Source organism: Eublepharis macularius, chromosome 2, assembly GCF_028583425.1.
Source record: "Eublepharis macularius isolate TG4126 chromosome 2, MPM_Emac_v1.0, whole genome shotgun sequence".
NCBI classification, from domain to species: Eukaryota; Metazoa; Chordata; class Lepidosauria; order Squamata; family Eublepharidae; genus Eublepharis; species Eublepharis macularius.
In genome coordinates this window covers 26,332,758-26,360,719 of record NC_072791.1, presented here as the reverse complement: position 1 = coordinate 26,360,719, position 27,962 = coordinate 26,332,758, and the positions used below count along the sequence as shown (strand labels likewise).

General features: G+C 40.7%; 1 protein-coding gene across 6 annotated transcripts in view; it reads right to left on the bottom strand.

Annotated features, from left to right (window-relative positions):
• Nucleotides 1–27,962, bottom strand: part of BCL11B (BCL11 transcription factor B) — a 174,553-nt gene that overhangs the window by 72,840 nt on the left and 73,751 nt on the right. For 3 of the 6 annotated variants that reach the window (XM_054970695.1, XM_054970698.1, XM_054970696.1), the window contains exon 3: nt 15,934–16,140. The exons of the other annotated variants lie outside the window; for them this stretch is intronic. In XM_054970695.1, the coding sequence (XP_054826670.1) occupies nt 15,934–16,140 (207 nt within the window). The remainder of the gene's footprint in view (nt 1–15,933; nt 16,141–27,962) is intronic. 6 annotated transcript variants of the gene reach the window in all.

Here is a 27,962-nt window from a genome sequence, read left to right as displayed (position 1 = left end):
CATATTACTTCTTTTAAAGCTGTCACATCCAAATAAAACCTCATTAGGTGAATTGGCAGTTGGCACCTTTTCATAAAGGATTTGAGTTAATTAATCTGCCTAGACCTATTTTTTTTCTCAATCCCACTCACATTTTTATACCATGCTATATTGTAATTTATGTCTTTAGTTCTTGATCATTTTATTAAAGAAAAGGTACACCTTAGTCACTTCTTATTATGCTAGAATATACAAAGTGAAGTCCTTGTAGAAAATGGGTATGGTGCGCACAGGCTTGTGCTATATATTGCCTGTTTTAAGTACTCAAAAGCACAATAATTTGCAGTTTGAAACATATGATCATTTCCCAGCATAACACTTTCAAAGGTATTCTGATTACTGGTGTAAAATATGGTTGTCCACATCTGCTGGATATGGTTTGTAACAAAATTAGGACTAGTCTCCAAATGTGTGCTCTCACCATTTTGTGAACATTTAGTCTGATTTTTGTAAAATAAACATTATTTTAAAGCTGTGCACCTCCAATTATAGAACTCCTGCAAAGCAGTGCATATCCCAATCTGTTTCTGCACCCATTTCAAGGTGCTGACTTTTAAAACCCTATATGGTTTGGGACGAATGTACCTGAAGGACAGCCTACTCTCTTCTGAACCTACCTGATCACTGCGATCATCTTCAGAGAACCTTCTCAGTAGAGGCACCAAAACTCTGGGATTCCCTCCCCAGGGAGATTCGTTTAACCCTTTCTGCTGTTGTCTTCTGGTAATGGGTGAAGACTTTTTTGTTCCATTGGGCATTCCGTCAGTGATCCGACCTTCCTTCCCTAATGTTTTAACTGTTGCTTTTAACTTTTGTATGTATTTTTAAGTTCTGGTTTTAAATTGTTTTAATTATGTATTTATGCGTTGGTTTGACTTATTTTTAATATGAGATTTTAATTTGTGTGTGTTTAATTTGTTAGCCAATTTGGTGGCCTTCTGAGGGCAGAAAGACGGCGGGGAAATCTTGTTAATAAATAAATAATAAATATCCAGGTAGATTGTTTCTTAACTAGTGTTGTTTTGATTTTTGTGTATTAGTATCCATCCCTTCTCCATCTTTCCCTTGTAGATAAAAAAGTACTCTATAAACAGATTAATGGAAAAGAATGAACAGAAGTGATAGAAAAAGATAAACAGAAGGGCCTTTGGATATCCTGCCAAGTTAGGATATGGCTAACTTCATACACAGCCATTTTTGATAGCGTTCATAATTAATAACATGCATGGTTCAAAGGACTAAACTCTCTCCATGTATTGCTTTGGGTAAAATATTATACATGATAGAATTAATTTGCCCTCCTTGCATCCAGAACAATGTAACTTATATTATGCTCCTGAGATTAGAATTCCAAGTTTGCTCACTTGGAAGAATGTCAGGTTAAAAATGAGATAGGACTGGTTTACATTACTTGATTTTGTACTGTACACTTGATAACTTGTGGGTATACCATCTTTACTGAAAAGCATTTGTTTGAGATGAGAGTGAAAGTGCTATCTGTGGTATGCGACAGCCCATTCACATTTTGTGCCCTCCAAGTTCATTTTGTGCCCTCCAACATTCAAGTGTGAATCAGCCTTTACTTTCAAGTAAGTATACACAGGCCTAACTCTGATCAGGGCAGGGGCTATAGGTTGGTGGTAGAAAACAACTGCTTTGTATGCAAAAGGTCCCAGGTTCTATCCCCGGCATCTCCAGGTAGTAGAAGATTTGAAAGACCCTGGAGAGGCACCACCAGTCAAAGCAGACAATACTAACCTTGACAGACCAAGGGTCTGATTCAGTCAACGGCACTTCATGTGTTCATATATGCACAACAACAGAAAGTGGCCTAGGCTGCAATGCTAAGCAAACTTACTAGGGAGTAATCCCCACATAGCCCAATGGAGGATTTACTTCTGAGAAAACATGCTTAAGAATTGCATAAACATTCTCCTTACAAAGACTAAGAATAAGCTTTGTTCAATGTCTTTGACTTTTCATGTATGAACAATACAGCATGGGGTTTAAGGAAAGACATAGGGCTGGTTTCAAGTTTTGGGGGCCCTTGGGATGAGAATGCTTAGATGTTCTGGGAAATGAGAATGTCAATGTTTCAAATTAGGCCGGCACAACTTGAGACCCGTCAAGCCAACTGCAATCTACCAGCCATGGACTGTGGCTTGCCTGACAATCTCTCAGTTTCTTATGCAGTCTCAAACAGGCAACAAACAAAACAGGCTGGCTTGTAAGCAATGCTGTCTCAGTTCATCCCAAGCTGTACAGGTGTGTTCTAAATCCATCTTAAAATGAACATATCTGAGAACAGACTGGTCAGCATATTAGTAAGGACACGGATGACAATCCAACTGAAGTGAACATACATTCAGGATGTGAAAAGCCAACCGGACTGACAAGTGAAGCATAGTACTCAAGAATCCCTTTCGCCACAAATGTAAAAGATGTTTGCTGAACCTGAGCCTAGTACTGGTCGTATAAGCCCAAAGCAGAAAGCCAAATTTGCAATAACTTGCGTAACTCAGCTTTCTTCTAGATGGAGAGGCCCCCTATTTCTACGGAGAAAGATGATAAGTTTTAAAGTGCAGTTTTCTGGAAAATGTCCAAATGCCCTTGTCATCTCAAATACTCAGACTCACATTAACCTCACTCCACAAGTCCCAAGGCCTCTGACTTCTGCAGCAGAATTCATAAAAAATGTAAGCCTTCCCTGGGACAGATTTGGACTTGTTCTCTTCCCCGTAGACATCTCACTGATTAGCTCTTTCATTTCCCACCTCTCACGCATGCCTTCCCCCTGTCCTAAATCAAAGGCCTTGACTGTCGCACATACATGTATTAAAAGGGGGGAAAAAACTGAAGGATTGCCTACTTTTTAACATACCAAATAAGCAAATACTAAAACAGGGACAAAGGGGGAAAGGAATGAAAGCAAAGAAAGTGAAGATTATGAGCCAGTGTTTCAGTCATCCTGCTTAAGAAAGAAAGAAAGAAAGAAAGAAAGAAGAGAGAGAGAGAGAGAGAGAGAGAGAGAGAGAGAGAGAGAGAGAGAGAGAGAGAGAGAAAGAAAGAAAGAAAGAAAGAAAGAAAGAAAGAAAGAAAGAAAGAAAGAAAGAAAGAAAGAAAGAAAGAAAGAAAGAAAGAAAGAAAGAAAGAAAGAAAGAAAGAAAGAAAGAAAGAAAGAAAGGTCTGTCCACCAGGGTGCCTATCAGTTGCTAGGATTTTATGTTTTACTTCACTGGATGTAATAAGAAAACTAAATGAGCGGTTTTCAAACATCCTGCCTTAAGGGAACCAGTTCGTCTTCCATTTGCCTACTCCAGACTGCTTGCATATCAACCATGGAATCTTTACATGTTACACAAGATTTTGGCTTAGCTGTTACGCTGTGCAATGTACCCACAAATGTGCCCAGCACATGGGCAAGATATTATTCAGGCTGTTGCAGATAATTTCCCATGGAACACTGTAAAGCTTGTTAAAACTTCAGGCTTTGAAAAACTACCATATTAAACAATTAAAGCAGTTCTGTGTAAAAAAAGAAAGCCACCTTATTCACTCTAATGCTGTTATTTTTAATGCTGGATAAAAGATAACACTGCACTAGCCGGATTGTGTGTCAGGCTCAGTGATAACAGCAAGAACTGGTAACACAGAAATCTGCCGTGCCTTTGTTTCTGATGGAAATGCCCTGTGAAAACATTAATCCCATCAAGATATCTGATTTACTTGCCTGGTTTACTTTAATGAGGCAATCAGGATTGTTTTTAGCAGACAGTAAAGAAACATACAGAATGGATGTTGTGGGTTTTCCGGGCTGTATTGCCGTGGTCTTGGCATTGTAGTTCCTGACAGAGAGATCTCTGTCTTTTGGTGCTACACCTCTGAAGATGCCAGCCACAGCTGCTGGCGAAACGTCAGGAACTACAATGCCAAGACCACGGCAATACAGCCCGGAAAACCCACAACAACCATCGTTCTCCGGCCGTGAAAGCCTTCGACAATACAACATACAGAATGACTAAACCTGCAATCCTAGGCATGCTTTCCTGAGAGTAAGCTCCACTGAATATAGTGGAAATTAATTCTGAGTAAGCATGGATAGGAAGTGGACAAGTGCTTCTCCTGTCCATATGTCATACATACTCCCTGGTCACCAATTCACAGGCTAGCAACTCTGATCTCATGTCCTGCTCCTCTCTCCCTTTCTCAGGCTTGCATGTTCTTTCCGCCTTATTTTCTTGGTCAGCCATAATGTTATGCTTTATTACGATGTCTGAAGCAGCAGAACCACAGTTACCACATATAACCACAGGGAAACCAATATCTAACGCTGGTTTCACTCTCTGGTTTGAAAACAAACTATGGTTAGCGGTAATGATGGTTAAGGCCACTTGAGGCACCATGTTAAACCATAGTTACTACAAAACCAGGAAAGATAACTGTGCAGGTAGCAGGAAGAGAGAGATGGAGGAACATGTGAGAAACTATGCTATCTGAATTGGCCAGTATGTCTGTGCCACCATATTGCTACTTGAATATTCTCTATTCCATGCTAATAAGAACTATAACCCCCTTTACTCAGACAATCATACAGGGATAGCCCTATCTATTTTGGTTACTAAGTAGAAATTGAACTACCCAAGTTACCAACATTTACACTGGCTCTGTTCGCAACAACATAAGAAGAGCCTTGCTGGATCAGATCAATGCTTCCATCTCCTCTAGGATCTGTTTCAAACAGAGGCCAACCTGTTACCCCAAACGACTGGGCACAGAGGCTGAGGCCTTCAGCTGATCCTGCCCCCTAGCACTGGCATTCAGAGGTTTGCTCCCTATGTATGAGGAAATTCCCTTTACTCACTATGGGTAGTAGACATTGATTGACCAATCCGCCATGACTCTGTCTAACCCCCTTTTAAAGCCATCACATACATTCATTGCTACATCCACTGGTGGTGAATTCCACAAGTTAATTTCTCATCAAGTAAAGAAGTATCTTCTTTTGTCTCTCCTGAACCTATTGCTGTTTAACAGAAGCTTGTCATATATAGCAGCAGAACCAATAAAAAGGTGCCGCTGTATATATATCTCAGGGATATTCACAGAACATGTTAAATACCTCCCAGCAACCCACACTTGAAGGACTTATTTCAGGCAATGAAGAACACTTCCATAGTCGGCTCTATGTCCTCCCAACTTCCCTCTGGACCATCCCTCTGTGTACAGTTCTAGGAACCCAATGAATTATAACAACTAAGCCAGCACAGATCAAGTACAGGATAGACAACATATCCAAAGCTTTAACACAGCTTTGAGCAAAACCTATTTTTCACGTAACAAGGAAAGCTCCATCCTACACAGGCCTAGTGAGGTGATGCAAACAAAAGGATTGGCATACATTACGCACAATTGAATGGGATTTTATTGAAGCAATAAGAAAACAGTTGCAAACACCCAGTTATTATATGTGCAAATATAAAAACCTAGCGCTAAACATTTGTGCTGAGCACAAGGCCAGTGAGTGCACACGGGCCCCATGTCCCCTAATTTGGCGGTTCATTTCCTAGCAGATTATTGCTTCACACAAGTCTTCCTCCTCTCTGTTATTTTTAATCTTTTTTTTATGAAGTGTTTGCAAAGAAACATTCAGCTGACTGGCTGCATTTAGCGAAATTGAGGAGTTGTAGGAGTAAGTTAGCGTGGCTGATTTTACAACACAAATCATCCATGGTGGTTTACCCTGTTGCTAAGGTGATGGTGCTGCAAAAGATGGAAATTCCTGCTTGATTTCTGAATAAGGAAGCACACCATGTTTACTTAAGGACTTGACTGCTCCTGCTACTGACTGGAAAATATGCTTCAAACCACTGGTTTTTCTGCATACTTTACAGACTGCCCCCAAACAGAACTTCAAACCATTCCTACTTAGGTCCAAACAACACATGATGGCAATAGATCCTCCTCTTTAAAAGTGGGTCTGCTCCCACTGCATATAGAGCAGGGGTTTTACTCTCTATGCAGCTTGGGACTTGGACCTGGTTCACACAGGCAGGAGAATGAAGTGACATAAGGATGAAATTGAAGAATTTTGGAACTCTCCTGTGTTAAAAACTCCTTGCAAGTAGAAAACCAGCACAGCAAGCAGAAATAATAGAATCTTTCCCGCTAGCATACTATTTACTTTATTTATTTATTGCATTTTCTATATGCATGGAGTGCTTAATGAGAAGGATTATTCTAAACAGTCTGAGGTCTCACTGCTACCTTGGGTGTAGACGAGTTTGGGATCTCATCTACATACCAGTGAACAACTTTCCCTACATGAAGATGGGTACCTGCCTGAGACCATCATCTAGAATTAAGCCATGTTCCTTCAGAACAGAAAGTAAAGCCACCTGAAGTAGGGCCTTTTAAGCAGTGGCCCCAGCAGTGTCCCTAAGATAGGACTGTGTAAACTGTTCTGGATTTCAGGAGACTCTGTGGTGCCTACTTATTTAAGAAAGCTTGGGACACTACAAGTTCCAATTGTTTTTGTGGCCTTATTTGAGATGCAGATACTATCATTTTATTGCTGTTTTTGGAATATATACTCACACCAATGCAAGACTAGATTTTTTTCGCCAGCTATACTAACAACAACAAAAGAAAGAGAGCTGTCTTCCATTAGCATACAAGTTACAGTTAATGCTGAGTAAAAAAAAAAATCTTAGTGTGTAACTTGGGGGGGAGAATCAACTTACATTCAGGGCTGTCTTCCTATATTTATGGAGCTGCATTTTGCTGTTTTATTGGTTTTAATGCTGGATTGAAAAACCAGTGGAACTTTGGAAAGGTGGGGCAAAAATATTTAAAATAAACTACATAATTTATAAATGCTGAAACTCTGAGCAAGCAGACTACAGACATGAGTTTCCCTTAGGGTTGCCAGGGACCTGCAGTCCCTTGACAGGGGATCCCCAGGTCCCTGTAGTCTCCCGGCGGGGGATTGGGAGCCGGCACTTACCCCAGCTTCCTTTCTCCGTGTGTGCGTACAACGCGCATGCGCTCCCAACTCGCGGGATGTCACTTCGCGCTCTCGCAGAGACCGGCTCTCATTTGGCGCACAGGGGCCACAGCAGCAAGAGGTGGCAGCAGCAAGAGGCGCCGGCAGCGACAGCGGCCTGCTCTTGCCGCTGCCTGCTCTTGCAGCGCAGGAGCGCACCTCCTGCCTGGGGTGGGGCGCCATGCCACCCGGGGGCAGCGCCCCAGGGAGGGCGCCCCCCCCCCCACCAGCCAGGTAAGAGGGTGCAGTGGGAAAGGTGGGATCTGGGGATCCCCTGCTCTGGGCGGGGGAATGGCAACCCTAGTTTTCCTGGATAAAATGGCTGCTTTGGAGGCTGGACTCTATGGCATTATACCCCTCTGAGATCCCTCCTCTCCCCAAACCCTGCCCTCTCCAGGCTCCACCACCAAATCACCAGGAATTTTCCAACCCAGAGTTGGCAACCCTACTCATTTGTAGCTTTATGATAGGAAAAGCCACGCCTGGTGGATTTCTGGTCTCAAGGTAGAGGAATTATCCTAGAATTTGGACAAGCTCTGCTAAACTTCTGACCGTGGAGCTTCATTTTATTTTGGGTCTCCTAAAAACTCTGGCCTGCTCTATAAACCCACATAGAGAAGAAAAGGCGGGAAAGTGGGCTGAGACGTGACTGGGAGAAGTGGTCCCCTAGTGGAGCTTTATGGAAGCGATAAAAACTTCTCCGGTCAGCAGGCCTGTGTGTGTGCAGTCCCAATGAGGGGATGCACAGAAGAACGAAGATGAACAAAGAGATTTGTTTACGATTTGGTCAATTATCAGAGCAAAAGACTGAGGCCTCTTTCCAATTCTTTGGCCTTTCGTCTTCCAGATTAGTGTCACTCCAATATGAAGGGAAGGAAATTTGGCATTTATTTTGAGTATAACCGACCAAAAGCCACAAGAAAAGCTGAGGGCTCATATTATTTTTGAACAATTTTCCTGGAAAGATCCCAGTGTCTCCCCACCGCCCCTTTGTTTTCTTTTAGACTTGTATCCGAATTTGTCTTGATATTTATAAGCTGTGACTGACTTTTAATACAGAGAGGTCAAAAAGGGGGGGGGGAGGGAAAATTTTAACTTTCTTTCGAGTCCAATGATATTCTGCTGAAAATTTTTTCCAGAGCCAAACCTCTTAGCAGGCTCTCAGCTAGGGAGGAAAAAATCATCTATTTATTTGTTAAACATGTCCTTTTCCTTTCTTTTGAGGACTTCAAGATTCGACTGTTAGCTTCAGAACAAACTCAGGGAAGGCTAGCCGTCACTGACCTTCGCCAAGGCCACCCACTGAGCTTCGGATGTGAACCTGTTTTCCTCATCCAAGCCCAACATCCTAGCCACTGTAACACACTGGCTCCAACAATTATTTAAACAATGTATTTTTTTAAAAGTCTTGCCCTCCCCTGCACCCTACACATTGTTCGAGGCCAGGGAGCTGATAGCTGACAGCCAGCATTTCCTCTTCCACACCTTTTAAAAAATGAAAAAAAAAGTCTTCTCTTTTAATATTTCTGATGCCGGCGACCAGTGTCGGTTCTCCCCATACAGTAACTGCTTTAAAGCGCTGCATAGAGTACTGCATTAAAAATTAATTACACATGCTATTTTATTGATAGTGCATAATGTAATGAGCACCAGCTGTGCTAAACATCCAAACTCCTTTTTAAGATAGCTATAAAAAAGAGAGAGAAAGAAAGAAACTACACTTCCAAACGTTTCTCCTGTCAGAGAAGGAGGGGGGGGGGACCCAGCAACATCTTGTATGGATTTGAAACAGAATTCTTTGATTTAGCTCTATATTTGGAGCGTTTGAAGAGATCAGGCGCTGGGGCTCTGGGTTTAGAATCAAATCCAGTTCACTCTCTGTTGAAGCCATTGTCTCTGCTACATCCTCCGTTACCTTGGATCCTTTTGTGTTTAGATTGTATAATCGTACTTTCCACCTGATGATATTGCAATTAATGTGCACACAGGCACACACACACACACAAACATAAGGATTGGATATCTCGAACTTACAAACATGTACTTTTCAAATATTTTAAAGGCTCTTTCCTCCTGCTGGTTCTTAACTTTAGTTGATAAGGTTTTTCTGTATTACATCTATTTGCATGTCTTACTAGAACAAAGGCAACACTTAAATTAACAGCACCAGAGCCACTGTGAGAGAAGGAAACCCACCTCCAAATGAATTCTAGCTTTCTATGGAACTTACAGTCTTCTGCCTGCTTTTCTATGCATCCTCTGTAATATACTATAATATATGTTTCATCTCTATATAAAATGCATTGTCCAAAATACGTTTAAAAAGTATGGATTTAACCACATCCGCTTGAGAGTTTGGCAAGGATATAAACTGGATTGACAGATACAATACGGTTTATGAATCAGGTCTCTAGCTTTGTAAAGGTATTTCCACATAGTATAATTTTTAGGTACAAATTCCTTTCTTCCACATGCCATAAATATTTCATTCAAATCAATCAATATACGTACAATGGCTAATGGGTCTTTTTCTACCCAAGCACAAACTTTAGCAAAATCCTCCCTGGTGAACGCATTGTTTTCACCATAGGGGGAAAAGCTAACAGTTTATATGCAGCAGCAATATATCAGTAGTTCTTTATCACTTCCTGATACCTGGACAGTTTCTTAGCATCTTTCTCACCTAATGTGTGTATCAGGTAAGGTGGGGGAGAAGCAGGAGAAGGTGTTTTAAACCTGATTTTGGTGTCTGCATTCCTTTGCATTCAATCTCCTCTGGGCACTGTACAGGAATGGTACCATATCTGCAGTGTTCTCCTTGATGAATATGAAGCTTCTTTTTTAACAAGATGAGTTTGCATTCTTCCCTCTGATTACTGTTTTGTTTTCCCATTGATCCTCCAGTTTTAATAAAATCCAGTCTGGAATGAAACAAAAGCTTGCTTCTTGTTTGAGTCTAAAATGTGCAGAACGCATACCATATCATTAACATAAACGTTTCTGAAATAATGCTGCATTCTAGACAGACTGTATTAATTGCATCAAGGCTTCTTCTTTTTTTTCCAACAAGGGTGGTCTGATCTAGGGCTCTTCGTTGGCTGGCAATTTATAAAACTAATGCAAAAAATGAATACATGGGTATAAGGGGAAGAGAAAATGAGAATACACACACATATCAGTTATTTTACTTACAGGTACTTTATTTTCTCGTTCATACACATTCTTTAAACTATGCTAAGAAATTGCCGAATTAGTTAAACTATGCAGTAAAGAGAAGCACGGGAAATTGTTGTGAACACTGTAAGATCACTCCGTGATTTTCAGAGGATTTTCAGAATGCCTTAATGACTAATGCAACCAAGCTCCTTGCATTCGACAGATATTGTTTTAAACTCTCAGCGCTAGGGCCCCATGCTTTTCTCCGTGTTGGACCTTGACCTCCGCAGCCTTGACCATTAATCAAGACTGTCAATGCTCACTTGCTTCTTTTTAAATATGCACAATTCCTTTCCATTTTTTTTTTATATCTGGCAATATGTGGGAAAGATTCCATTTCACTGCTTGGCAAAAATGTATGTATATCAGACAGAGCTAATTATCTTTCTACAAGTGTAGCCAACACAAGACTTGTGAGGCCTTGGAAAAGGTTTATATTTATCAGTGAAATCTTGTTCATAATGAAAAGTAAAGATAAAGGGCATGATCCATAGCGCCGTAAAAGCAAAGGCTCCTTGTTCTCTCTTATAAAGAGAACTTCTCTGCTTGCATAGGAATAGATTTTTCCCCATTGCCATTTGCTTAGTTTTCCCCTTTCACAGAATAGGGATCAGCAACTGGAGGCCCCCAAGGCCAAATCCGGCCCACAGAAGAATACCACCTGGCATCCAGCTGACAGCATAAAGACAAAAGAGTTCTCTCTTTAGGTATCAGCATCTGAATTTGCTTATTCTCCATTTCCCTACCCACTCCTTTTGCATCATGTCTGTTAGGCATGATTTCAAACTGTAAACTGACTCAAATGAAGTGGAGGGCAGACAGTAGATAAATGCAATTAATTCATTAAAAGTGTAGAGAGATGGGGGGAAATGCCATTTGTGGAAATAAGGGCACACAAAAGATAAACTGTGTGTGCCTCATCTTACCACCATTTCCACTCCCCAACATGATTTTCCATGATAATTGTTGCACACCATGGACATAGAAGAATATGTATGCAAGCCTCGCCACTGGTGTGAATAATCTCAGCCAGCAATGGGCCCCCTGCTGAAAGGTCTAAGAATTTTCAGTCTCTGTACATTCTGATCCAAAATCCATGTGTACTCTCCAACAGAACTCTCTAGCAAAGATTTTGCTAATTGGAAGAATGATCTGCATAAGCATTTAGTACCTTCCATAATAACAGAGGGATGATGTACTTGTACACACAGATGTGGCCCTGCCATTGAAATGAATGGAGTGGGCCCAGTGGGCAGAAAATGCAGTTTCCAATTGTTTCTGAGATATTACAGCATTATGCTGTAATATCTTGGAAACTGGGCATCTTGGAAACTGGGCATCTTCTTCGGTGGTTTTAATTTGAAAATCTCAACGATTTTGATCTAAAGAAAAACCAGAGTCATCAAAGGAAAACATCGAGGCATTTGTGAGTTTCGGGCGGAAAGACAGTGATAGGTTAATTCATTGCTTCATTTGTAATTTTTACGCACATGGGGCATCAGAAAGAAACAAAATGGTTTAACTTTGTATAGCCATATGCAAATCTATGTAAATATATATGTTTTGTAGCTATTAATATTTTTTTCTGTCAACATTTCTATGATCTGTTGTCTCTATCGCACTGTTCATGGTTTTACGGTTTACGTAAAATATCTGAATTACTTCAAACTTCATTTTCTTGTCTTCTTTTCCTTCCTTTTTCTTTTCAAATATTCAAAGCAAGTTAATCCGAAAAAAGGAGCAACATGTTGGTTTTGATCCATGGCACCACAAGCCTGTGAATTTTGTGACTCCCTTCCAGCTTCTAATTAAACAGACACTTAAAATGTTTAAGCAGGAGAATCCAAATCAGCAGGCAGAAGTTCCTCCTCTGAGGCAAAAAGGACACAGCAACAGACATGTCTGTAGTAGATATTTAGGAGCAACGCTTAAGGGAGCATGGCCATCTTGCATAAATTTATTCCTTCTGCTGATTTTATCCAGAGTTCAAAGCTTGCTAAGAACATCAGGCTACCCACAAGAAAAGGGTGGAAATGGACTGGCATACAATGCAGGGGCAGCTAAACCAAACACTACTGCAAGTTCTGGACATGACAAATATGGATGTTGTCCTGGATGACATGTCACAAAACAGTCACAATGCAATCACAAGCAGTGTTCCACATTATAAACTCACTGACTTCAATGGACTTAGAAGTCTGTAACTCTGCTTGGGATAGCGCACATCTACATGTCGGTGGGCAACATTTCAGCTCATGAAAAATTTGCAGTTGTGGATTGTGATGTTAAGTTATCACGGTAGTCAGTATATATGGACTTTAGATCAAGGTATAAATAGAAAATACCATTCAAAAACAGGAGGGGGGGGAGAGAGAGAGATCTGAATGGCAGATTCTATGTACGAGCCCTCAAAGTTGCACAGGCAACCAGGAATGCAGAATGACTACTACAAAATTGCTCAAGGCTCAGCTTTGCATTGCTTCAGTTTTGAAGAACTGAAGGTAATAGCCAAGATTCAAAATTTCCCTGGGTTTAAAAACTCAGCTTTTGGTGTGAGAATTACTAAACTTTCTGTAAAATTTTTACTATAACACAGACCTGTTGTAAAATAGTAAAGAGTCCAGTAGCACCTTTAAGACTAACCAACTTTACTGTAGAATAAGCTTTCGAGAACCTCAGTTCTCTTCGTCAGATGCATCTGACGAAGAGAACTGTGGTTCTTAAAAGCTTATGCTACAGTAAAGTTGGTTAGTCTTAAAGGTGCTACTGGACTCTACTATTTTGCTACTACAGACTAACATGGCTAACTCCTCTGGATCGCAGACCTGCTGTGTGATTCTGAATTGTAATGGATTCAATATTAAACCCATGACAAATTCCATTCAAAGAGAAGCTTCTTCTAATTTTGAAGTTTCCCATAAAATATGAGCTCAGAGAGCCATTTTCACTATCCTATGCTTGAAATGTTACCTAATTTCTTCTGTTCTGTGTGGACAAGGAAACAATAAGGGGTTAAGTACCTCTTCTCCAGGGGAGAGAAAACGTTTCTTTCAAGCAAAACTCAACCAACTACTGTCATAAACGCTTAGCATGTTCTTTGATAAAACCTGTTCTCTAAGAGCTGTAGACTGTAGCAAGCGCTACAGGAAGCCATAATAGCTCATCTGTCCCCTAACACAAAAGTGGCACTGTTAGTTCAGCAAATAGATTGTTCCAAACCCTAATAGTGCACAATGATGAAATGGGAAAGCATGCAAAACACAAGAGTCCCCCTGCTCCCGTGTGTCTTTTAGTAAGTTACTCTTTCCTTATCTATTCTTGATTTTATTCTTTCCATTATTGGCGTACGTTTGTCTTAGAAGTGGTGGTGAGCAAATACAGCAGCGCTTCCCTGATATATGTACTACATGGAGGAGACTCTTCTCTATACTACACCAAATAAATGCTCTAGACGTGAATATCTGTAGGGAAAACAGTACCAAAACAATTGGAAGGCACTTGGTTCATTCACAAGAGGGCTGGGGGACCTTCCAAGTAATAATCGACTCACTTTAGCTCTCCCATCCCAAAATTCTGCCACCAGAGTCACCTTTTCCATCATTCACACCATTTTCAACATTCATGAAGCTGTCTTATGAGGACTTGGGCCATTGGACTATCTATTCTAGTATCATTTCCTCCCATGGATTTCAAGGTCTAAGACCAAAGTCCTCCCCAGCTCTGCTATGGGACCTTTTTACTGTGAAGGATCGAACTCCTTCCCCTTCCCTTGCTATGACTGTGTAGTGATGTTTTGTCACACGGTATCATAAGCACTGCAGGTGATATTTAGCAGGTATTCATGAAATTCATACAACCATCTTCCACAGGACAGTGTCGTAGTAATGAACACAGTCCATTTGAAAGAAGAGTAGGCTTTTCCTGTGAACAAAGTATCTCCTGGGAAAATACAGCAAAACAGAAGAGCAACCTCCAGGGAAGATGGCTGGACTGCCTGCAGCAGATTAGTAATACCTGTGTATTTATTGCAGCACACAAAGTATCTTATAATAGGACCGAAACTCCTGAAACCCTGCATTTTCATTTGGCAGAAGTTTGTGAATGCTTTTCTTTTCTCCTCCTCTTCTCTTTCCTTCTTCTCTCTCTCTTTCTCCACTTAGGTTTGCCCTTTTTTTGTGTCTTTCCTATACATTTCTCATCCATGCTAAAGGAAATGTGTGGGTTAATGTTACTGTGCCTTATTTCAAGGAATTGTTCTTTATTTAGTATTAACAGAAATATTCATGTAAAAGAACAGAAGTGCCATAACTGCCAAAAAGCAACTTTACCTGAATATATTTCAAAAATGGTATATTCTAATAAAGTATCATTAATGTTCTGACACCCATCATACATCATTTTCTTACAAGAGGCTCCTTTTTTGGAGTTCGTCAGGGGGCAGCCCTGGTTAATGTAGCTGAATGGGACATCATTTTGTTCTTTTGTGTACATTTGTTTTTTAAAAAATGAAAGCAACAGAAATCTGATTATATGAAAAGGCTCTTGTTGTAGTAGTTTCTAGCAATGGTAAATGCTACAAAAAAAATGTGTAGCGTAATATATCCCTGAATACTCAGGACATTTTTTCTGGGAAAAGAGGTAGTGGAACTCAGAACCGCACAATGATGTCACTTTGGGTTAGCTGGAATGGGGGGGGGTTAAAGTTTAAATTGCCCTCGGTGAAAATGGTCACATGGCTGGTGGCCCCGCCCCCTGATCTCCAGACAGAGGGGAGTTTAGATTGCCCTCCGCGCCACTCCAGATCTCCTGTCTGGAGATCAGGGGGCGGGGCCACCGGCCATGTGACCATTTTCAAGAGGTGCCGGAACTCCGTTCCACTGCATTCCTACTGAAAAAAAGCCCTGGAACTATCTCATAAAGATATTATACTTTACTCCAACAGTTGGCTCACCCAGAGCAGAGTTTAACTTAAAAATTATAAGGATGTAACCTAATGATACCTTTCCCTCAATAAAAACTAAGTATACTTCAACTATATTTTGTCACCCATTGGTTTTAGGCTGAACTTTGTACGCGATTAGTGGAGTACTCTTTCAATTGCTTTTAAGATGTATAATGTGTTCTGTGTCCAGACTGGATTTCTTACATTAAGGCACTGAGGAATCTAGGATAGATGGAAGAAATTAACAAGAAGCTTTGTTTTTTATAGCAGCAGAGGGAAAGTGTATGGACCACAAGTATGCCATATGCCTACAAGATCTGAATAAAGATGTTTATATAAATCATTAGGCAAGAAAAACCTCAGATGTTAAAAGTTATTCAATTAAGCTTAAAGTAAACAGCCCAAAGAGATAAAGTCTTGGTATCAGGATATCACATTTATGTGAGGATTCTCAGACATTAGTTCATAAAAACAGAACAGCAGCAACTGGTGGCATCATCTAAGGCCAGCTAGGCCTTCCCAAAAAGGGGGTGGGGGGACAAGACTGATCTCCATTCCCTTCTTGGAGACGGCAAGGATTTTTACGGCAAAGAGTGCTTTGGCTGCTCCCATATGGATGCGACGCTCCCATAGTAAAGAGAGTGCCATATCAGCAGCTGACCTTCAGATAGTGACAATAAAATTTTTCTATTACCTGACAACTGACAATGACATCCATATGTGCCTGACGTCTCAGTCTGAGACCCGCCAACTGAGACTGCGCGCGCACCACAGCAGGGCAGGCTAAGGCAAGGCGGGATTGAGGTCAGAGCACGGAGAGGTGGCGGTGCGATCACTGATGTGTGAGGGTGGGAGGAGGCAGTTATGGAGGCCGCCAGCAGCTTTGCAGGCCTGGACGGCCCTGAGGAAAAAACAATAGAAAAATCTGTCAGTGGTACCTAGGTTTGAAGGGAAAGGTGAAAAACAGGAGCAATGTACAACTGCCAGGCCTTACTCAGAGCACACATTTGCCTAACAAATTCACAGGGCTGAAGGACTGAAAGTTCCAGAAAAACTGAAGCTGTCTAGATCATGAGTCAGACAGGGGGATGTTTCAAACATTTAGTGTTTTTCAAGTTTCTATTACCACTGTTTTACCTATTTACCTAGGGACTTTTTATTGGGTGGGATACCTTTCTCACGCAAACCAAGCATTCTGGATAGAGCAGGATATACATCTAAAATATTAAATGAACAATTATTTTTATTTCTTATATTCTCTTGTACCTCTCATGCCATTTGTATAGGCCTACTTCCTTATCAGGCTACCTCAGAATATGTGGACACCTGGGTTCATGTCTTTTTAATGTATTTTGGAACTGCTCTCTGTAATTAATAGAAAACTTGTTACAGACGGAATTTAGAAGAATACTGTACATCCAGAAAAACTTCCTGCCTTCAGTTTCACAAACGTGTTTCAGTTCTGGAAGCATCATCCAGCAATACAAAACGTGCTTTTAAATGCAGAGATTGTTTTGTAGAAATATAATTCATATGGTTTTCTCAATCAAACCAAAAATGAAAACTGAACTAACTGTGCAAGAAAGTAAGAGGTTATATTAGAAGCTAGTGACCTGTTTTTCCAATACCAGGCTATAAAAGCCCTGTGATGGGTTCTCATTCTGCCCGACTGACACAGTAAATAATTGATGCTGCCCATAATTGACCAGGTTAGTAAGTGACCACCTTCCATCTCAGAAAAGATTATGCCACAATAAACCAGGCAGAGTCCCAGTACTTTCCTTTCTGTCTTTTCTTCTGCTATAAAGCAGTACAGCTACTTATCAAGTGATTTTCTGAAAGAACTGGAAGGAAGGAGCTTGAGATGGCCAACGAGAGCAGTTACTTTAGAGTCAGTGTGCAGGAAAACTGGAAGAGACTGCCAGCGTCATGGGACACGTGCTTGGGAACCAGATTGACAGGGGTGGGGGATTCTTGTTTTACGGCTGTCCTAATGCAGCAGGCCAACAGAGAACTGGAGACGGCTTTTTGCAGAGCTGCTACTGAATCAGGGTGGACACACCAATAGAGGCAAAGTGCAGGATTGTCAGCTCAAGCAGCTTCATGAAGGTGCCAGGAATCAAGATCCTAGAATAAAGCATTCATGGGCTACTGTGGCTGCCTTGTCACTTGAGCTACAGCCAGAAATGCATTTTGTATGCTCCATTTTATATATTCCGCTTCCCCGTACTGAGACTGCAAAGGACAGAGCAATACCCCCCACCCCACAAACAGTTGGGGGAAAATGGATATTGTACTCCTCCAACTGTATTATTCATTCTTTAAACACATCTAGAAATCATCTGTTATTTAAAACAGTATTTAGTCTCTGCTCCTGTTCTGTTGGATGCATTTTCTTTCTTGCTCTCTTGGCAGTAGTCAGAATGTAGAGCTATGACTTAAGAAATTAAATAAAAGCATTAAAAACGTGTACACAGACACATGTCGTATGAAGTTCACCTTCAGTCAGTGCTAATCGGAAATCGGCGTGGCTGCTGGATCCTGATTTTCAAAAACTACGACTTCCATTACATCTTTATTTAAAGTCGATATTTACCCGAAGCCTTTGAATCAGAGTAGTTAACAACCAAAAGGAGCTTGTGTTATAAATTTACAAGTCTCAAGAGCGAAGGTGTTTATTTTATCAAGATTTCCATTCTACCTCGTTCACTGGGCTCAGAGAGCAACAATTAAATAAAAAACCTGTACAAGATAAACAGATAAAGTGTCTAGCAATACTACAGCTAAAACAACTGAACTTTTAGCTCCAACCACAAAGTATGTGTCTACACCAGCGTATCAAGAAGGAATTTAGCCCTGTGAATTTGGGGGGGAGGGATGCTGGAACAGCCATGCACGGCACAATCCTAAGAACATTTTTATGGGACCAAGCCCCACTAAACAGACCTGGGTAAAATTCTGAGTAAACTGCTTAGAATTGCTCTCTACAATGCTCAAGCACCATTGCTGTCTAATTGACATAAAGTTGGATCCAACCATTGGTGAAAAAGGAAGGAGGAAATTTCTAACCACCCAAAAGGCTATGTCTGGGATCGTGAGATGGGAGCTGTAGTAAGAAGGTCATAGATCCAGAGGAGTTAGCCGTGTTAGTCTGTAGTAGCAAAATCAAAAAAGAGTCCAGTAGCACCTTTAAGACTAACCAATTTTATTGTAGCATAAGCTTTCGAGAACCTCAGTTCTCGAGAACTGTGATTCTCGAAAGCTTATGCTACAATAAAATTGGTTAGTCTTAAAGGTAGTAAGAAGGGTAACTGAGTGAGTGAAAAAGCTGGCTGGATCCATCTTACAGTGTTGCCAAGCAAACATAGGGAGTCATATGGGATACTGGAGAAGAGAGGAGACTGTTGGATCATTTAGAAACAGATCCATATTGCAGTGACCACAGCACAGTACATCATCCAGTAAGTTTTCTGTGTAGACAAGGTTTCCCAACTTTAATTCACCAATAATTTCCCATCATATGGCCCACAAAAACACTCTTTGGCAAAGACTAGTTTTTGAACAGTAACAACTCTTTGGAACGATACAAGAATACAAACACAAGCAACAATTTTTTTTTAAACTCGTCTCCTTTCATTTCAAAGCAGTGTCTATTTTCTAATGCATCCTATTCATATTGAGTGCCACAGTTCAAAAGCTGCAGCTAGCATGTTGAATTGACAGCTATACATGTGAATCCAGTAGGGGTACTTCATCCTTGGCAGAAGATCCAGTGCTCCAGACTGCTCGGACTGCGTGTGATTTTGTCATTTATCTTAAATGGCTAAGAGACTATGAGGGCAAAACATTTGTGTGAAGCTGTTGCCAAAACCACAAGTGAACAGGGCTAAATCCCCAGCATAATTCCAAAGCATCAAGGAAAAAAATTGTGTGCATTGATGAAAAGCTTTTTTTAAAAAAAAATCTCTGCACTTTGAGGGATTTTTCTTTTCTTTTCTTTCATCACTTTTGGATTTCACATTGAATTTATTTGTTTGTTTTACTTCATTTATAACCTGCCTTTCTCCCCAATGTGGACCCAAAGCAGCTTACATCATTGTCCCATTCTCTAGTTTATCCTCCCAACAACCCTGTGAGGTAGGTTAGACTGAGGCATTGTGACTAGCTCAAGGTCACCCAGCAAGCTTCCATGACAGAATGGGAATTCGAACCTGGTTCTCGCAGATCCTAGTCCAACATGCTAACGCCTATACCACATTTGCTCTCCACATAATTGCTACACAAACAGGTAATAAACCCACTAACAGGGATTATATCCAGAGCTTTTTTTCAGCAGGAACGCGGGGGAATGGAGTTCCGGAACCTCTTGAAAATGGTCACATGGCTGGTGGCCCCGCCCCCTGATCTCCAGACAGAGGGGAGTTTAGATTGCCCTCCGCACCATGGAGATCAGGGGGCGGGGACACCAGCCATTCCTCCTCTTGGATACACACCTTAACGTGGTGAGGAGGTCTGAGTGTGTCAGTGAAGCTGAGAGCAACACAGTTAGGAGCACAGGCTTGGTCAAGAGTCTAAACTCCTGGAAGAATCATTCAAGATGGAATGGTCAAAGGATTTATTTATTAATTAAATTACTAAATAATCTATAGTTCTGTGTATTGCAGGTGACCCCAGTCTGATACTGTGGTACTTGCCAATACCTTTCCAGGAGCCCGCCAAGTGTTTTTAGAAAGTGGGTGGGGCCAGGTGGCGCTTTTGTTTCTGACTGGCCCTTGGAGATTTGATTGGCTGTGCAGATTTTTTAAAATGTTCCTTTGACAATAGCTGTCACCACAGTACAAGGATCTTCTCTATGTGGCTGAAGGGAAGCTGCGGCAGCCATTTTGTGTATGGCTCCATCTCCCGCAGCAGCCATTTTGTGGCCGCACCCACCACCCTATATAAAAATTCCAAAGGTGCCCACAGGCTCAAACAAAGTTGGTGAATTGTATGTATGAACTTGCTTTTACTGCATTCTCTTCTACCACTTACAGCATTACAGTAGATAGTTAATAATCCTAGCCCTACTGCATTATTTATTTGCTTTCTTGGGCTTTCTGATTGAATAGTGTTTAATATTTTGCTATCCACCTTGAGTCTCAGCAAAAAAGGTAGGCTGTAAGGTAAATAAATAAATAACAGAGACTGCCTCTATATCTCAATATGAAGATGACTTTTGTGCACCATGCAAATGAAAAGAAATGGCAGGCTTTGGATCAGAAGCCTCTAATGGAGGCTAGCATTATTATATTCAAATGTTATGTACACAAGAGGTTGTGTGCCCACTGAAGTCCTGGGTGCGATGAGATTTAATTTCCAGCTCATAGCTCTGTCTCCTAACCACAAGGCAATACGAGATAACCCCGAATGCTAACATGTCACGCCCTTCAAGACATGTTGCAGCACAAAAAGGGGAAGCAGAACCACAACCCATTCAAGTTTCTGATTTCCCCACTCCTTTGCAGGAAGGGACCAGAAAGAACAAAAAACCACAAGCCCCAACACGCAACTCATTCTCTTCTGACCATGGGCTGTGCAGTCTGTCTCCAACAAACCGCACCTCTATTAAATATGAGGATGGTAGATATCTCCCTCACTGAGTCACTACCCTCAGGCTCTTCAGTGGATGCCAACCTGCCCCCAGAGGATCTCACGGGCAAGTCCTCCCTACATTAGACCCAAGTGAAAGCTAGTGAAAAAAGACAGACAAGGAAGATCACTCTAAACAGCAGCAGCTTAGAACACAAATGAGAATAAACAAACTGCAGAGTCCAACATTCTGACCAATCTGTATGGCCAACTAGCCCCAAAATCTCCAGGAAGGGCCTGGAGATCTCTTAAAATTAACAGACCAGAGAGATCAGTTCCCCTGGAGAAAATGGCTGCTTTGGAGGACGGGCTCTGTAGCATTCAATCACACTTGGGTCCCTCCCCTCCCCAGAGTCCCTCCCCCACAAATCTCCAGAAATTTTCCCAACTCTGAGTTGGAAACCCTATTTCAAGTCATTATTCAGTATTTCCTAAGAAACTACATGACCCGTCCTGCTACGTCTTCAACAAATGCAGACCAAAGCAACGAGTTTTTTTTTTTTGTAATTTCTCTCCAATAAAATCAGTTGACAGATTTGCAATCTTTTTTTATCCAACAGCCAAAGAATTGGAAAGATCTCTTGGCTTAAAGAATAAAGGAAAGAGTATAGGAAACAAAGACACTGTATTTATCTTTTCATTGCAGAAAATATAGCGCAATAGGCAATCCAACACTTAGGAATATTACATTTATGCCCCTGAGATCCTGTCCCCATACATGTTTATGCAGCATTTGTATACAGGTTATCAGTGAAAAGATGGGGTAGGGAGAGAAAGAAATTAGCCTATTTTAATTGTACATCTATAAGGAACATTTATTTGAAGGCTCTATGATGATAAAAACATTAAAAGACTTCATCATAGTTTATCACATAACGATTTTGAACAGACTTGTTAAATAAGGTAATAGGAGAAGTAAGGGAGTAGGATGGTGGTGGTTAGTAGCTTACTTCTGTCTCTCTTGCATTATATGTTAATAACTCTTGTTCCATCGTCTTGCATTCTGCATTGAGTTACAAAGCAACATAATCTCAATTTGAGGTGATAAAAGGTACAGAATGAGACACAATCCACACAAACCCTGTTGAGATGCACTTAGGGAAAAACCAGTTTCAATTTTATTTGTGCCAGTGAATTTTCTGGTAGATTTGCACCCAGAACTGGTTCTGGCACTATGGTACTACTTTTTAAGTTTCTGACCTATCACACAGACCTGGTTGAATTCCTGGAGTTCTTAACCTGCTTTATGCTCTCAGAAAATCCAACCCTCATCTCCCCCGGCACCCTTCGCACCAAAGAGATGCACTCTATCAAAGTACTTCTGGGAGCATCAAGCCACTGAAATGAATGACTGGGATCAATCCAGATGTTGCATTACTGTACCAGTACAATGCAGACTGTAGTTTCTCTTGTTCACTGTTGTCAAATTACTTGTTTCACTGAGACAGCAGGTTTTCTCATTTGTCAACCTAAAAAGGGGCTAAATACGGAGCTACTCACCAGTCCAAAACTCCAAATTGTGTACATTCATAAAAGTTACAATCGAGATGAACAAACATCATTTAGTAACTAAACACGGAACACAAGAGCTCTCATCAGTTTGGTGTGGAATTTATACTGAATCCAAGGGTTGATTAAGCTTATCTCAAATGAAGTGGCACTTGCGTTTGAGGATCTGTTTTTTTAAGTCTTCCAGCCCTAAATTTAGACTCTCTTGCAGACACTCTTAATCCTATTCTATACAGTTTTACTAGAAAAGAGAATAAAATCTACCTGTTCTGTAAAATGCTGTCTATAAAACATCTAGGACAACACAACAAAAAATTAGAATTATGTTGGCATCGGACTTTCAGAACCTATACAATAGAAGAAATTAAGCATTAATGCTTAATTTCAGTTAGGTGGCTTAATTTTAATCTTTCCCAGAGAGACACAAGACCTGCTGGAACTAGAGTCTTCCATAACAGGAGTTATTCCTGTAAGTGCCCCCTGTTTACATGGAAGAATGCCAATGTGTGGCTTGCATTTAAGTCTTCTTTTCAATATGTAATCTAATTCTTTTATTTTCCATTTGAGAAAATAGAAGGCGATCTCTCTCTGTTATAAACCATGATGATCTCTATAGTGTCTTGTCTTCATCATGAATATGAAGCCAGTTCCCAACAAGGTCAACTGGAATTTTAACAGCGGAATCATTCCTATTATTTATTCACTGTATTTTATCCCACCTTCTGATGTGAATGAATATAAAACGAACAGCCCTGGATTAAATATCATTTTTTTTGCAAATGGACATTAAGACTTTAATATTGTAGACACTGGTGAATTCCAAACACATCTAAGAAATATTTTTGTTATCCACTTCCCCCTCCCAAAAAAGAGCCAAGAGAAACAAACCACAGAATGCCACTGAAATTTAAAACATTACAAAACGAAGCTACATTTCAGGTATGATCTTCAATTATTTTCATTTGCATCAAGGAAACAATAAAACATAGCGCAAATGTACAACTGTACCCATGTTTTTTAAAAAGGAAAATCTTTTAGTGTTTTAGTATTCACTCTGGAAGATTTACTCTTCATATGATCATTAGATCATAAGATATTTCTGATGTTCAGAGCGCCCTGCTAACAAAAGCAGCATCTTCCTTGCTTAAACATTATGCGAGAGGATTTACAATTCTCACAAAAACCATACAAGCTATACATTATTCCTACATTACTGATGAAGAACTGCAGGCTGCTTCACGTCTTAACAGCAATAACATGTACATACTTGCAAATTATGGGTCACTATAGCATTCTCAGTGTGAGCTCATTCTCACATTTTTTTGACCTTTTACGAGCAACAAAGACCCATAATTGCCCTGGGCCCCACAACATAGTACATATACAATTAAAAAGAGACAAATTTTGACGAGGGGGGGGTTGACTTGGTACCAGTAATAAATGTTCCAGGCAAGGTGCAGGTATGTTATTTGATAACTGTAACTACGTATGATGCAGTCGTGGAGTGTATTCACATTGAGACTTTGAACCTCTCACCTTTGAACTTCTCTATGTGTTATTTATATTAATGTATGACCCATAGAAAAGACAAAAGACAAAAACCAGAGGAGAGGCATTTGTAATGTGAATTAGCTTTCTGGCCAATGCACATTTTCCATTCCCAGCGCACAGCAATTGAGACGATAGTTGTTTTATACACCTGGTGTGTACAACTGCTGTGGCATTACACAACAAGAAGCCAAAAGCTATCCAATGAAGCCATGCCTGAGTTGATATTCAAGTCCATTAAAATCAGTTTAAGAAGTTCTTGGAACTCCTAAACCTATGTTGATGGAGGGATGGACAGACAGAATCTGAAATTTCTAATGCCTTTTAAAGTAGCAATGTCAATCTCTGTCATTGTAAGGCAAGGCTCAAAGCTACAGTTTGAACCTCTGTTTCCAGACAGACCGCTGTACAGTTCCTTTTTCTGTTATTCATAGATTTTTCTACACTAACCTTGTATCATGTCTACATATGTGACTCACACACAGCAATCATCCATTTACTAAACTCTCAAATAAATGTTATGAAGAGCTTCCAAAAAACAGGTTGACTCACTTTCTTTTCCTGTAGCAATTGTTAAACAACAACAAAAAGAATGTGGGTCATCTTTCCTTATCACAGTGCAGCCTCTCAACTGCAATCCAGTATCTTCCCTACGTCCCATAGAAAAACCCAAACTTGGAAAATGGTGCATGAAACCAGCTGATGCAGAAAAAAATTAAGGATTAACATCTGTAATATACACACAGCAATACAAGAAAAAAAAACTCAGACATGTACACAAACACTGCATACAGAAACACTGAGCACAAGATCTAAAAACTCTGAAGCCAAACACACATAGAGCACTTTTATGCATATCCAAAATCAAACCATGACTGATTTCTACTACTCTCTTGGAGTTAAGCATATCTTTAGCCTTGCTTACAATGGTTTTTTGAGGGTGGGGGTTTTGGCAAGCAAGGATTCCTTCTGAATTGATATGTTTCTTTATAGTGAGGATTCCTACTGATATTGCATAAATGAGTCATAGATCAAGAGAAGCAATACTAAGAGCAGGAAGAGAATCTGAGAGTGAGGGGCACTGGCACAGAAACTTGACAGTCCCCTTACTCCCTCCCCCTCTTCCATCCCCCCCCCCCACACCAAGACATTAATTCTCACAAGTCGGAGAAAATTACTATGCATGAATGCAAAAAGCATGATCAGGAGTAATTAACATGGCTTCATATGCAAATTTTATTAATGCAGAAGTACAAAGTCATTATGCAAATGAAACTTACGTCAACTCTCTTGACAAATATTCATCTCTGCAGCTCAAGTTTCTCCCTTTTCTACAAAAAATAAATTGTACTTTCAATTTTTAAAAAATAAAATAAAATCAGGAGGGGGAAAAGTGAACAAGGAATATTTGACAAGTTTGCAAAGTTTTTTTTTTTTAACCAGATAAATTTATTCTTGCATTGTTGATTGGGGGGGGGGGGGGTGTTGTTGTTGGCAGGTACACGACAGCTCATGGAGAAAGGCAAGGGGGGGGGAAGCTACCAGCAGCAGGCAGCCAATCAAAACGCCAGCGGCGGTAACGAGGGCGATTGATGACTGTTTGGCTTTACTGTGCAGGGTAATGAACTAGAATCCAGTCTGAGGAGGGAAAAAATATGAATATTCATGAAGCTGTGCTCCTGCCTTTGATGATTAAAGAAATTTTTAATATTCAAATAAGCGCTTGCCAAGTGATTAACAAAGAACAAGCACGCAGGAATATGGAAATGGAGCTGCAGAAGATTTGGGAGACTGTGCAGCAAAGCCGGCACCAAAATTTTCACAAACGAGATCGAAAGATAACCCAATGGAAACAGTACTCGTTTTGGGCGAAAAAAAATTAAAAAATAAAAAATCACTGGTTCAATATTTTATCCGCTGCTTTGTTTTTAAAAGTGTAGAGAGGGGGAAAGCGACCTAAGTGGGCAGCAAGATTTGGATCAAGGAAAGGGAAATCCTAATTAAATGCACTGTTTGCTCACAGACTAAAAACCCATTTCCTTACAAAGCCTGCCCTGAAAAGAGGATTGGGTTTTTTTAATTATTATTTTCTGGTTAGAAACTGATAGAACTACAAAAGAATAATTCTACTGGGAGACTCGGATGCGCTGCTTTCCCTAATGTGATCCTGGAAGGTGTTAATTGCATCAGGGAAGGTGCAGAGAACTACTTCTTTGCAATTGTGATCCACAAGAAGTGAACACTGGAAGCTGTTTTACACAGACCACTGATCCATCTTGCTCAGTACTTTGTATGCCGAGTGGAGCAACTAACTGGATCCCCAGGTAGAAAAAGGTCTTTTGCAGCAGTGCTTCCTGGGAGATCCCTTTCTTGGAGATGCCATGGATTAAAGCCGAGTCTGCACAGGTCAATTTTGCCAGTTCAGTTCCTATAGTGCATTTTTTTTGTGACCGTCTGCACCAGGTTGCCTCCATGAATACGCACTCCAGCCACTATGAGGCTTTTCCCTGGGAGTGCTTATACCCCGACTGGGGTATTAAAAAAAATCCGCTTTGCAGTAACCTGTTTCCCCATGCCTACTCTTTATTCCGTTTTCAGTGCTCCACCTCTTTCCCCTCTCTCCCACCTCCTGCCAGCCCGCTGCATTGTGATTGGCTATTCTCATCTAGCCAGCCATTCCCTCTCCCCTCCTTTCCATTCTTCCCCACTCCCATCTTTCCTCTTTTTAATTTTTTTTTTTAAGTCCAGCGCAAGATCACTGGTTTGAAAGCACAGGAGGAAGTTCCCTTTTCATTCTTTTTGCTTTGGCTTGGGTGGAAATATTGTACAGAGGGCTAAATATCTAGTCATCAAAAATAAAAGATTTTAATGCTGAGTTTTCGAGAGGTGCGAAGGGTCACATACGAGCTGATTCTATGCCTTTGGCTTGACTTCAGGAAAAGTGAGGAGTTGTCTCAGAAAGACCTTAAATCAGGTACCTTCTGCATGAAAATCATGGGCTCTAATTATTAACATCAGGTAGTAGTTGATGTGATCAGGGAAAGAGTAGACAATACTGACCTTGATAGACCAAGGGTGACACTCAGTATAAGGTAGCTTCATGTGTTCAGTCTTATAGGGGTGGGGGCATGGCTCAGTGATACAGCATCTGTCTTATTTGCATAAGATCCAGGTTCCAGTCCCTGGTCAGAGAGGTCAGTACTGACCCTGACAGACCAACGGTCAGACTCAGTATAAGGCAATGTCCTGCGTTCATATGACACACACAATGAACTATGTGAGTTAAATAAACTATTATCTGGTCAATCTCAAGCTCATCAATAGCAGTCTAGATCATGCATCACTTTATAATTTTCTACTGTGCAACTCCATATTTGCAAGGCACACTCAAAGGCAACGTGTGCACACGCTGTAAAGTGCAGAGCCTCCTCTGTAAATCATGCACTGAGGAAACGCAATCTCCTACCCATACTAGGCCTTTTCTATTTGTGACCACAACACATGGGGAGAAATAACTTCAGTTTGCCCAACACATGCACACTGCTGTCACATCCACACACTGCCCCTTGAGGTGCTACTGGCTCTGTTGCTTAAATTGATTGATTGATTGATTGATTGATTGATTGATTGATTGATTGATTGATTGATTGAAAATATTTGTAAGCCATCTTACAAACAGGGCCCCCAAGGCAGTGAACCTTAAAACGTTAAAAAAATTAAAACACTTTAAACACTTTAAAATTAAAACGAGATTTAAAATAGTGTAACAATACTTCAATAAAAATATACACATACAAACATACAACACCAAGAACAGGAGGGCCAATAACAGTTACTGGGGGTATGCCAAGCAAAACAAAAAATCTTCACCCACTGGTGGAAGACAGCAATAGAGGGGGGACAGACAAATCTCCCTAGGGAGAGAATTCCAAAGTTTTGGTGCCATGACCAAGAAGGCCCTTTCTCAGGTTGCCATCTAGCCTGAGATTGCAGAGGCATCTGAACCAGGGTCTCTGAAGATGACTAGAGTGAACCATG